This window comes from Apteryx rowi, unplaced genomic scaffold (assembly GCF_003343035.1).
Source record: "Apteryx rowi isolate R43461 unplaced genomic scaffold, aptRow1 scaffold_1135, whole genome shotgun sequence".
NCBI classification, from domain to species: domain Eukaryota; kingdom Metazoa; phylum Chordata; class Aves; order Apterygiformes; family Apterygidae; genus Apteryx; species Apteryx rowi.
Window position 1 is genome coordinate 23,875 of NW_020447348.1, and position 12,439 is coordinate 36,313.

The following is a 12,439-nucleotide window of genomic DNA, read 5'->3' on the forward strand; positions in this document are numbered from 1 at the left end:
TATTTCTTTGGTACAGGTAGGCTCATGGTTACCAGACCCTGTGAAGCACTGAATAACTGCCACTTAAACCAATTCCAAATGCTAAGCAAAGATCAGAGTACAGCCTTAGTATATTGTGAATCTGTTGGACCAACCAAAAGTTTACTTATTGACTATTAATGATTCATCATAAAATACACTTCCACAGTAGATAAGTCACATTTGGGTAACCTATATTTTTTTCAGTTAATGAAATTTAAACATCCCCCAAACATGTACATGCTGTAACAGAGCAGGTTAGACCATCTACCTTACCTTTTCACCCTTGCCTCCTGGAACACCAGCAACACCTCTTTCCCCTGGGATTCCACCAGAGCCAGCAGGACCAGGACCACCAGCAGCACCAACATTACCAGGCTCACCCTAGCAGCAACAGAATATCATGTAAGACAGGGTCAAACCATTCATAAAGTTTGGAACAAAATTTCCTTATTACTACTTTGTCCCTCTATCTGCTTGCTTGTAAATAGATTGACTAGTAGTATTTGGCTCTAATCTATTGCATATATTCTACTTTTTCAACTGGTGAAGATGCTAGACGCGAACCCTCTCCCTGATTCTGTGGGCTCCTGAGGTTTTACCGAGTCCCATATTCTAAGCCAAACTTTAATGGAAAGACTACTCTTAATAAACTTGAAAACTCAGCCCCATATTCAATTAGCATCAAACCAAGTTTATTTTGGTAGATGATCGCTCATTATTGTGCTAATGCATTTTGGAAAATATTGCACATTAGACCCAAGAACTTCTGTCCCAGAGTATGTGCAAAGAGAGGTCAGCATGAATGTTGGCTAAAGTCTTCGACCCCATCTCAAAACAGACTAATAGTATACCCATCTGACAAGCTGCATTCAAAATGGTTCCAAACTAGAGTTTCCTTCCCATTGTCTGTAGTGCTAAACATAAAAAACTTTTGTATTAGTGTGGGCAAGCTGGGATGGAGCTTTACCACTTGACAACACTTGAGGACACAGCCTAGTGGCTATGGTGTATAGGTAACTAATTGTTACCAGCAACCAGTCACACAAAGGAGGTGTTTGATTTCCCACATCAGGAATTCAAATGAGGCAACAACAGCTGGAAAAGGCATACCTTGTTACCATCAGGGCCTGGTGGGCCAGATGGACCACGGCTTCCAATGGGACCAGTAGGACCGACAGCACCGCTTTCACCAGGAGGACCACGCTCACCCTGCAGGAGGCAGCCTGATTTGAGTTTTTCCTTGAATAGTTCTTTAGCTCAGAAACTTAAAAGCACTGATTGGTAGCAGTGATCATTAAATGTGTTTTTAGCTGAACAAAACATTAAGAACTACATTAGAACTGGGCAGATATTAACTAAAGTGGCCTGAAAACTAGCTCCTCCTTTTGACAAAAGGACATCTAAGTGAAACGCCAAAGCCTTTCATCATAATAACAGCTGATAGTTTAAGTACAAGTACTTCCTGAACACAGACTTTGGCTACTGTGCTCATTCTGATAATAAATGTCCTGCATACCATTGTCAAATGGAGCTTCTAATACCAATTTGGGGTCGGATTATAGAACCTAATGAAATTAGAGCCATAGTAATTGGCAAACAATTATTTTTACAGTGGCAAATACCTGCGGAATATTGGAGAACAATGGCAACAACTAACACCTAATGTGACCTCTATTTTATAACAAGTATAAGAATGAATTCTGAAAGAAAGGTCAACTAGAGATGTGGAGGTTACCAGAAACTGGGCTCAAATGCACAACAATTTATCAAAGATAGAAATATCAATTTTACTAAAGAAAGCTCAAATTATCCCAGTGTGATCAACTATAAAGTAGTAAAAAAAAAAAAAAAAAAAAAAGGCTAAAGGAAAGTTGGCATATTGTGCCGAGAACCACCTATGATGCAGAAGACAAACTTGTATTGCAGTGCTGTTCCCCCAGGGATGTATATTTTTTTCATTAAAGCCAGAGCAGCAGAAAAAGAAGGAAAATGTCTATGAAATATGCAGATATCACGAAGATGGAAATTCCTGTTAAGAGGAAGGAGGACTGACTTATTACACAGGAAAAAGCAGATAACCTTGCAGATGACAATAATAGTAGGAGGGGTACAAAATTCAATAAGACAAAGTATTAGGCCATGTTTTTAGGTACCAAAAATGAGGATTTGTGTTGTAAATGAAAGTTTTACCTGGCAAAAATGACAGAAGGGGAAAGGTGATAACCATTGGTGGCTAACAATAGGATGTGGACATGAAAAAGGCAAATGTGACCTTGAGCGAGCAGTGAGGTATTTTTTAGAAGTGTTAATGCCATTGTACAAAGCACTGGTAGGACCTAATTTGGAATACTGAATGAAATACAGTCTGTCTGGGTTCAAAATGCTTAAGTCAAGCTAAAGCAGGTACAGATAGCGGCTACTACAGTGATGAAGGGAACAGAGAGCATACCTTAGAGAACTTGGCTTGGACAGATTAGCAAAATGAAAGTTGAAAGAGGACAGGGTTATTGTCTATAATACGGCCATGAGGCAGTAAATGTAGGGAGGGAAAGTGCTATTTAAACTGAATGATGTGGATGATAAGAATGCATGGCAGCATTTGTCATGAATACTTTTAGTCTGACAATCAGAAGGTTCACAACCATCACAGAAATGAGGAAGCAGTATAGCTAGTTTAAATGTCAACCTCAGTTTCTTTATAGGGGCATTTGGAAAGCAAATAATTAATCAAGTATTTTATAAACTGAGATTCTGAAACCTGACTACTCATTCCTCCGCATAAATGGGACTTTTCTCTCATCTAGGAAAGCCTCCATACAAAGCTCTCTGCAGATGCTTTTTCCACAGTGCAGAAGTGGAGGGAGATGGGGCAGTATCTTTCAATGACTATTCCAGGCTTCCAATGACTATTTCAGCCCACCATTTGTTCAAAGGTCAGACACCACCTACATGGGAGGTAGGAGCTGGCTAGCAAGGCATGGTATGACTGAACTGGCCAGGATGAGCAGGTCTAGCCAGAGGTACTGGAGCTGAACATTTTTACATGCACTAAGCCTCAGTGTAACATTGTAGGATGAATCTTTTGCCATCCACCTTCCCACTGTGAGGCTCGTTAATTCAAAAAATTGGATCAGCTCATCAGGATATCATTCCATAAGTAATCTTTGTACTGCTTATCTAGAAGTTTACTAACACCGGCAACTAGTGTATTATATAACTATATACCCCAACATGTGGAAAGAGCAGAGGAAATTCTCTCTCTTTCCTAGTAGTCTGCTGCAACAAATTATGTTCTGTAACTGAAAGGAGCTGTTTGTTTTGAAAAACTTGGAAATGTATATAGATAATATTATTATTAAACACTTCATTAAGACAGTTTGTAGTAGATTATAGATGAGTTACTCACCCTTGGGCCAGCAGGACCAGGAACACCAAATTCACCATGAAGACCCTAAAAGGGAGAAGATGGATTAGTAAAGTTTATTTCTAAAGCAAACTTGTTATAGTTCTTAGCTTAAAATGTGTTCTGTTTTGTTTCTTAGTAGCAAATAGAAATGCTTCTCAAATTGCAGCAGCATATCAGAAACAAGTCTTTCAGATACACAGAAATATAAAGAAACACTTCTCATCCGAAGAAAGAAGTAGTTATTAACTTCCAAGCTCATTGCTCATTTGTCAGGAACGTGCAATGTAAACTCTTTAACAGGGACACAGAGAGACGTAACTATGAGCTTTAAGGGTGGTTTTGTCCCGCAGGATGTTCAATTTACAGATTACATCATGCACTTCTACTGTGCGGAACCTGTAGCTTGAATTACCACTGAGTTACTTCAGTTGTATGCCACTGTTAAGCCACTGAAATCAACTGAAATGCAAAGGTATATAAGTGGAGTAATGCAGGTTAGATTGAACCATGAAGATTTCAAAAGAAATTTGAAGTCAAATATTTTTCATGTCTTGTCTTGTCTTTTGGGGGGCATTTTATTCCCTCTTAAGACCTGAAAAGCAAAAGATTGGCTTTGTTCCTTTTCATACCAAAACTTTGAAAAAAAATAAGTGTGTTGCAAATGCCAAAAGAACTTCATCTGTGGCTAGCTTTAACAAAAAGGACTATTAAACTTTGCATTTAATGCAGATCACTTTGTTTCGGCAAAGGAGTTCAACAGGCTGTTGTTTCACCACATGTGCAAGCATAAACATAATGCTTATGCAATGCCTGTCCCTACTTGTGGAGTACTGTATCTGTCACTCACCCTTTCGCCTGGTTTACCAGCTTCACCGGCTGGACCTGAGGGACCTGGCAGACCCTAAGTGTAAAGAAACAAGGATACAAATAAAGTTAAGGGAGAAGCACTTAATGCATGTAAATGTAATCCATGGATAAAATGGAGCAGAGCACAGTTACTTACCTGGAAGCCAGGAGGGCCAGCAGGACCTTGTTCACCCTTTCCACCCTGGTTGCCCTGGATAGAATGAAAAACTAGTGATTAACTTGGAAGCAGAAATAAAGGAAAATGGCTTTTCAAATGGGAAGTCCCATGGATGCAAGGTAAACCACAAAGTGGATCTATGTGGAAGTTGTTACTTACAGTGACACCAGGAGGACCTTGAGCACCATTGTTTCCCTCAGGACCAGGAGCACCCTAAACATGTTAAAAGTTGTTACTAAAAGTTTTGATTTGTTATGAATAGCATCTCTCTAAAGCACTTCTGTGCTGAAAGCAGAGGCCTCCAGATGCCTATTTTGAAGTCACACCTGTACACTGAGGCAAAAGTCTTAGTTTTATTCAACTTATATCCATTTGCTTATAGGGGTTTCACGATCAAAAGGTAGTGAGGGTGCTTACAACTTTAGATTCTGGTGATTGTTTTAGTTATTGCACCAAATTCATCCTTAAGAAAATTTCTTTCAGAACTACAGATCCAATAACCTGGCAGAGAGGCTGCATTTCCCCCCCACGCACACCAGGCTATCAGTCATTTGATCTCTTAAAGCAGTTACTGACTGACAGTAAATTTGTCAGCCGTAACAGTCAGTTATATGACAGTTATTTGATCCCTTAAAGGTTTAGTAAATTTCAACCATCAGTAAGAAAGCTCTGGAATTTTGCAGGATAAGTTAGAAACCATAAACTCTCCTCTAAAATTTGGATGGGAAATGCTATTTTTTTACTATTAATAGGAAAGGCAACCCAAGAAGGGTAACTTTCATATATGTTAGTGTTAATCCTTAAGTAAGAGTCCCCACTGAGATGAAGTTAGATGCATGCATTGCAAAGTGCTATTCTGTTTCATCATCTATTCATGCTTGCACAGGACAATGCTATCTTGTTACAGTGGCCTTGAATATCTACTTTTTTCTCTCCATAGGTTGATAGAGAAAACATATCCACATACCCGTGGGCCAGCAAGACCAACATTGCCTTTTTCACCAGGTTTGCCAGGCTCACCCTGAAGTTGAAATAAAAAGATACAAAAGTTAATCAAGACTTTGTATTAGGATAAAGACTGATACTCTCCTTGTCTGAAGATTTATTGTAATGCTTTTTAGCCCTAAATAAAAAAAAAAAAGCTCCATCTGGCTTGTTGAACCAGTTAGAAAGAAAACCTATACCAATGTCATTTCTTTTCAAAAATCCTTTCTTTTTTTTTTTTTTTTTTTTTATAGATGTGTGGTGGAAGGGTCCCCACAGCACCTCTTCCAGCCACTCCAGCAGCTATACAAGCAATAAGCCCTTTGGTACAACAGATCATAATCCAGGCCTACGACACCCTGCATAGTGGCACATGTAATACATTATACATATGTGTGCATGTGTATGTATAGCAACACCACACATCCAGGAGATAATTACTGTTATCTGTTGCATCTGTGGGACATATCAAGAACCGTACTGAAATTGGTAGCCTTTCTTCCATAAAGAGTGAGCTTTGGATTGTGCTCCATAAATAACAATATCCTGGAACTGAAACTTAGGCTTGGTGGCCAAATTTTACAGAATTTTTACTGAAGTATGTATACAGAAATGATAAAATAGACATGCAAAAATGATAATATGGACATATATTATCATTTAATGTCCAAATATCCATAAACCATTGTTTTTCATTTGTTTAATCATATTTTGAATAATTGGAAAGTAATTCAAGACAGAAACTTTGAATGTAAGTGGATGTTTTCCAATGAGCAATGCAGCAGGACCCAGGGAGACTTGTATGATTGTTAGAGTTGGGGACCTACAGCTTTGTCCAGAAATACCTTCATAGTAACAGAAAGTTTCTCTATTGTACTTACGGTGGGACCTTTTGGTCCAGGGAATCCAATGTTGCCAGGTTCACCTCTATTACCAGCTGGACCAATTGGCCCAACCCTACCATCTGCTCCAGGGAAGCCCTAGAAGAAGAAATCATGCTATTAAATGGCTGGGGTATCTTAATTGCTGCTTAGAGTTTAGTTTTAAGAGAAATGTGCATGGAGTTAAATGCCCTTTAACTTTTAAAAGCTGGTTACAGATCACATGTACATGAATTCTTCCATTTTTCTCCCTGTTGTAGAGGTCCTTAATCCAGGACATAGGCCTGATCTGAGACCCACAAAAATGAATGGAAAGATTCTCACTGATCTTCTGGGTAATATGGTGCTAAACAGTTGTGTTAGAGCTCAGTAGTGAGGTCTCTGCTTCCTAAATCTCAGTTTATGCCTATGTTTAGAATGCACTGGGGAAACAGAGTGAAAAACAGGTACTTACAACAGGACCTTCCTTGCCAGCAGGGCCTGGGCTTCCAGGCTGACCTGGGAGACCCTGAAAAAGAAGAGGTTTCTCACCAAACAGCTTACCAGAAAAAATTCTTTTTTCTACACATACACACAGACAGTATCTATATACATTCTGGAAACAAGACTGTGCGTCCTATCAAGTTTACATCTAAAACACAAAGTTTAATTTGGCAGTGTGTGCTTCCACTTCAGCTGAAAATGACTCAGTTTAGGTATGTACCTATTTCATTAGAATGAACTCATTAGACCCTGCTTTAGCAGAGAATGTGCTTAAATAGTTGCAAGTCCCTAGTAGTCCACATGTGCACTGGAAACTCTTTCATGTCATGGGGTGGAGTAGGAAGGGAAGAAGGGAGGATTAAAGAGGATGGAAGTAAATGACATGGACATAATCTGGCTGGGATCCTGCACCACTGAAGTGGATGGCTGTTTTCAGTGAAATCAGTTGTAAAATAAAATCAAAATAATTGAGATCAGTCATCCTACATCATTTTAGTAGGATTTGCTTTTCTTTTTGTTAGTATGAGTTACAGAGGACATGCACACTTCAACTGTGATCTTAATGATCATGTTCTGTAAATCATCACAAGATGAACCACCTCTCAGAAGTTAGTGCAGTATCCAGTCCAAGGAAACCTGCTTCATTACCAAGGCAATCAGATGCTAACCACATACAAAAGAAGTTAATTTCAGTAAACATTATGATGCTGCTTAATCATTTCCTTATGGGTGTTTTTTCAATGGATTGATGGAAATGCCTGTGTGGTTAGCACAGACTGATTTTTGCAGTTGGAATTCTGAATAATTTTATCCCTAAAAGTTAAGTCATTTATTTTTGCACAGTTCTGTAATAAAAACCACAGAGTTCAAACTTACTCTTGGACCCATAAGACCAGGCTCACCAGGGCGGCCAGCATCACCACTAGGACCCTTAGCACCAACAGAACCACTAGCACCACGGTTACCAGCGGGCCCCTAACAAAATAAATAAAATTAGACAGATGTAACAAAAAGCATCACATCCATATGTAAAAGGAGATGGTTCAGAAATAGTGACTCAGACAAAAGCCTCACCATGACACCAGCTCTGCCATCAGCTCCAGGGAGACCACGGGATCCAGGCACACCCTGCAAATGAACACAAAATAAATCAAGAAAGGGAAAGAGAGAAATCCATTTCTGTAAGGTGGACACATTCACTAAATTCCAGCCTTCCAAGCAGATCTGCTGAATTTGAGATGAGTGTAGCTCTAAACACACAGAGCTCAGTGCAAATGAATATTCTGAATGAAATCACCCTCCCTCTTTCTGAGTTCTTTAAATTCTAATCTTCTGGAATCAAAGCATTTTCAGTGTTCAGTGTAACCTAACAGTGAGTCTGGCCAGCAGCTGGGATTCCCTACTCAATCCGTGCTGTTTCACCTTCACTTCTCTGCAGAGCCTTACTGGCTTCTCTATGGCTTTGCGGACCCTACATATGGTGCAATACCAAATCCTTATTTCTACGAAAAAAACTGGTGGAAACAGTCATTTTTCCTATCCTTTCCCAGTGAATTCCTGCTCCCACAGGAGGCCATGTGCCTCATGAAGGTCACTGAGTTGTTTTCTTGCCCAGTGAAAAGGGCACCCTTGAAGATGTTAAAATGAAACTTTTGCCTCATGTTAACATGTGAGCCAGTATTTCTTTTAAGCAGTTAAATCCTCTCACAAGGTTTCAAGAAAAATCAAAGATAATGCACTAAATATTAAACAGTAGATAAAGAAAGCAACCTATAATTACATTTCAGGGGTGAGACAGTAAACAGCATTAATACAAAGCAAAAAAGGCTTGGTCAAAAATAATCAAAGGACTCAGAATGGCAAGTGGTCTTTACAGCAGCATTACTGTAAATTTAATGACTCATAATTTCTTAACTTGCCTTTGTGAGTCTAGCTTTATTTTCTCTTTCCTTTTCACTTCTACTTTGGAACATGAAAAAAAAAAAAAAAAAAAAAAAAAAAACACAAAACCCCAAAAAACCTACTCTCAGACCAGCGGGGCCTGGGGGACCAGAAGAGCCAGGTTCACCATTGCTGCCTCTCTTGCCTTCCTCACCACTGGAACCAGGAGGACCAGCAGGTCCAGCAGCACCCTGTTTGAGGCAAACAGGAAAATAAGTCATTAGATGCTGTGCAGGAGATGCTATCAGACTTTATTCACTGAAACAACTTTCACATGTCACCATACTTACAGGCTCACCCTTGTTGCCACTTTCTCCCTTGGCACCTGCAGGGCCTGGTTCACCCTAGAGTCCAACACAAAAAGAGATCATAGAATTAAGCATCATTATAAAAATATTTCTTCTACGTAGCTTTTTCATGAATCAAAAAATAACCATCCAGGGTCATGCCTGCTTCTATTTTATAGTCAGAGAACATTTTTTGCCTTAACAGGCATGACCTACACATAGACAACAAGCATATTAAAGATGATTAGAAATGGCATTAATTGAACTATGAAACATTCAGGGTTGGTTTCTCTGGTAAGGATACCCACTGAGGGCCTGATTGTGAGACTGCTGCCGGATAGCATCAACATGGACAGAGCTTAATAGTCTTTGCACCTAAAGGAGTACAAAGCGAATCTCTTCAGTCTCAGTGGCTGAAGTAAGCAGTGAGATACATAAATGAACTATAATGTTTACTTACAGTGAAGCAATGAAAATATCTGCATTAAATACAAAAATATAACCAGAGAAAATCCTTTACTACTGTGGACACTTTGTTCAATTTTCAAAAGAAGACGTGCAATAGACAAGGTCACTTACCACAAGTCCTCTAGCACCACTAGGACCAGAGGGGCCAGGAGGACCAGGAATACCCCGGGGACCAGGCAGACCAGGAGCACCAGCAACACCAGGAAGACCCTGTCCAGCAGAGAGAGAAAATGTGTTGTGAACCCATTATCTTTTCTGTAACTGAAATGGTTTTTGAAGAAAGGAAGTGTGAGTATGGCTGTACTTACAGCTGCACCTTTAGCCCCAGGAAGACCATTAGCACCAGGGTTGCCCTATTAAGACAGAAAAAAGGATACTGGTTAATTCAGAGTCTCAGATGAACCCATCCGACGATAGTTAAGGTTTGACAAATTACTTACTGGAGGGCCAACAGGACCACTAGAACCAGGAAGTCCAATCTCTCCTCTTGGACCAGCAGGACCAGTAGGGCCAACATTACCAGCAGGTCCGATTTCACCCTGTTTGAGAAAAGGACAGAGCCCTCTATCAGTGTGCACAGTGTTAGGGCAGTAGTGGAACAATCCGGTATTAGCCTGATATTAAGAAGACAGTCTCATATATATTCCTGATCAGAGGCCAGGCAATTAAGGAGCTGAGAGCTTTTTTGGGATTTTAGAGGCACTGAAGCTGGGAAGCCTAGGCAGGCCCTGTTGAAGCTCATGGGTAACATGGAAACAATAGGCGCTGAACATATYTGAGAAACTATGTTATCACCCCAGATCACACAGAAGAAGTAGACTGCAGTAGACTGCAGTCTAGTGCCTCCAGGACTGGCCTGAGATGCCTCCCAAAGTTTAACAGACCTTATTCACCATTACCTTGCACCTTAAACTGTCATTTGCACTGATGCTAAATGATGCCTGATCAGAATGCTCYGGGACAACGTTTGCAGTGGAGTAAACAACACGAAGAAAGATTCCTGGTATAAGTATTCACTAAGTCTACTAAAGATGCGCAAACTGAATACGACAACTTCTCTTCAGTAATTTTATAAGGAGTCAGGATTCACACTGGAGATTTAGGTCATCTTCTCTCAAAATTACATGCTGTAACCACATTGACATCTGCATCAGAGAAGACTTCACGGTTTCCAGAAGTATTGCATTTTGACAAGAGTAACCAGAGTAGGATCTCAAATTTGTCTCCTCTTCCCTGCAGCCTAGCTGCAGGCCTAGCAACCAATGCTCCAATTTCTTCTACATGTGGATCAAGATAAAAGTTTTGCCTGCTCAGATATGGAGTTTGTGTATTTGTGTTAAGGGTGAAAAAAGTGCCACCCTACATCTAAGTGTGTGCAGATTCAATACAGCTCTAGGCTTCTTGACAAACGGTCAGTGGAATTTTTAAATGCAGCAGAATTGAACACTCTTGTCCCAAATCTTCTGTCATTCCTTGGACAAACTAGAGTTCAAAATAATGAGTTTTACCCAGATAAAAATGCTAAGATCTGAACAATAAACTGAATCATCCATGTTAAGGTTAGCAAGTGCAAAAAGGTATTATTCTAAACCTGGAAAGTTTAAATGCAATTTCTCCATTGCAATTTTAAGAACCCACATTGGAAGGAGCCTGATACTCAACTGTAGCTTCTGTGCCCTCCAATACTTCTGTAAAGTGATGTAAACTGCTACTTTGCTTAGTTGTCATGATCCATGTCACCTTTCAAAGGAATATACAACTGAACCATGTAGGAAGCAGAAGAAAAATTAGGTTCTGTATCTCACTGAGCCTGCCTTGCATCATTGCTCTGAGTTAGCATCTACCTAATTAATTAGTAACTATAGATCCTAAACCATGACTTGCTGGCTGTGCTGGCCTCCTGGTCTATACCACATATATTTTGGATGTAGAACTGCAACCATCACACAAGCCGATACAGTCACTTCTGGAAAAGAATGAGACTCAGATACCATAACAGAATTCTCCTCTCAGTAATATAATATTGTATTAAATACCTTGGGAACATTGAATGCTGAGGGCAGGAGGGTGAGGGGAAATCAACTGTGAAATAACTGATGTATTTTAAATTAGCATTCCTATAAATGAAGTTCTGCAAGTACTGTAGGGTCTTATCCTCATTCTGGTCTACAACTGTCTGATATGAAAGCACCCCCATTTCAGAGAGGGGTGTTTTTTGCTGCCCATCAACACTAATCACTATATTTCTTCTCTATCAAATGTACCAGTAGAAGCAGATATTCATACCTTAGCACCAGGAGCACCTGGGAAGCCTGGAGGACCAGCAGCCCCAATAGGGCCCTACAAAATGAAAGAAAAGTAGTTGTTTAAAGGTGTTTTGTGACAACACAAGCACCTTCTTGCTAAAATAAACAGAAAAAAAAAAAAAAATCAAACAAACAAAACCAAAGTTACTTAGACATCACATTATCACCTCAGAATATCAGCGTGCCTTTGGCATCTCCAAACCAACAGGTTTGGTTGAGATCAAGGCTGAAAAATGTTTGCAGTGCAGCTACGAGAATGTGAATTAAGCAATGTTGGGTCAAATCTTGCCCTGAGGCCAAACACCCGAGAAAGAATAAATAGAGGATGGGCAGAGGCAGGCATCTGCAAGGCAAGCTGTCTTGCTGTACACTCCCACAGTGAAGGAAGGGGAGCATTGCACCCTGCTACTGTAAGCATTAGGTGGCCATTTCCAGCATATTTCCCACGCTGAAGAAATTGTGCACACTTTCACTTCAGCAGCCATTCTGGCCAGCAGCAAGAGCCCTGTGTGGCTGAGAGCATCCGTCCTTCTCTGCACACGGGAACAGGTCTGATTTCCTAAGATCTCTGCAGCACTTTAGAAATCAGTGCCTGACACAATCTATACTGAAGTCAATAAGAATGTTTCCATTGACTT

At 40.1% G+C, this 12,439-nt stretch overlaps 1 protein-coding gene across 1 annotated transcript in view; it reads right to left on the reverse strand.

The window, feature by feature from the left end:
* The window catches only part of COL1A2 (collagen type I alpha 2 chain), a 42,634-nt gene that overhangs the window by 14,717 nt on the left and 15,478 nt on the right, over nt 1-12,439 (reverse strand). The window contains exons 16-32 of the mRNA XM_026078914.1: nt 11,782-11,835; nt 9,936-10,034; nt 9,804-9,848; nt 9,607-9,705; nt 9,031-9,084; nt 8,824-8,931; nt 7,874-7,927; nt 7,676-7,774; nt 6,771-6,824; nt 6,317-6,415; nt 5,419-5,472; nt 4,611-4,664; nt 4,431-4,484; nt 4,275-4,328; nt 3,428-3,472; nt 1,132-1,230; nt 295-402 (exon numbers count right to left, since the gene is read on the reverse strand). Of these exons, the coding sequence (XP_025934699.1) occupies nt 295-402; nt 1,132-1,230; nt 3,428-3,472; nt 4,275-4,328; nt 4,431-4,484; nt 4,611-4,664; nt 5,419-5,472; nt 6,317-6,415; nt 6,771-6,824; nt 7,676-7,774; nt 7,874-7,927; nt 8,824-8,931; nt 9,031-9,084; nt 9,607-9,705; nt 9,804-9,848; nt 9,936-10,034; nt 11,782-11,835 (1,233 nt within the window). The remainder of the gene's footprint in view (nt 1-294; nt 403-1,131; nt 1,231-3,427; nt 3,473-4,274; nt 4,329-4,430; nt 4,485-4,610; nt 4,665-5,418; nt 5,473-6,316; nt 6,416-6,770; nt 6,825-7,675; nt 7,775-7,873; nt 7,928-8,823; nt 8,932-9,030; nt 9,085-9,606; nt 9,706-9,803; nt 9,849-9,935; nt 10,035-11,781; nt 11,836-12,439) is intronic.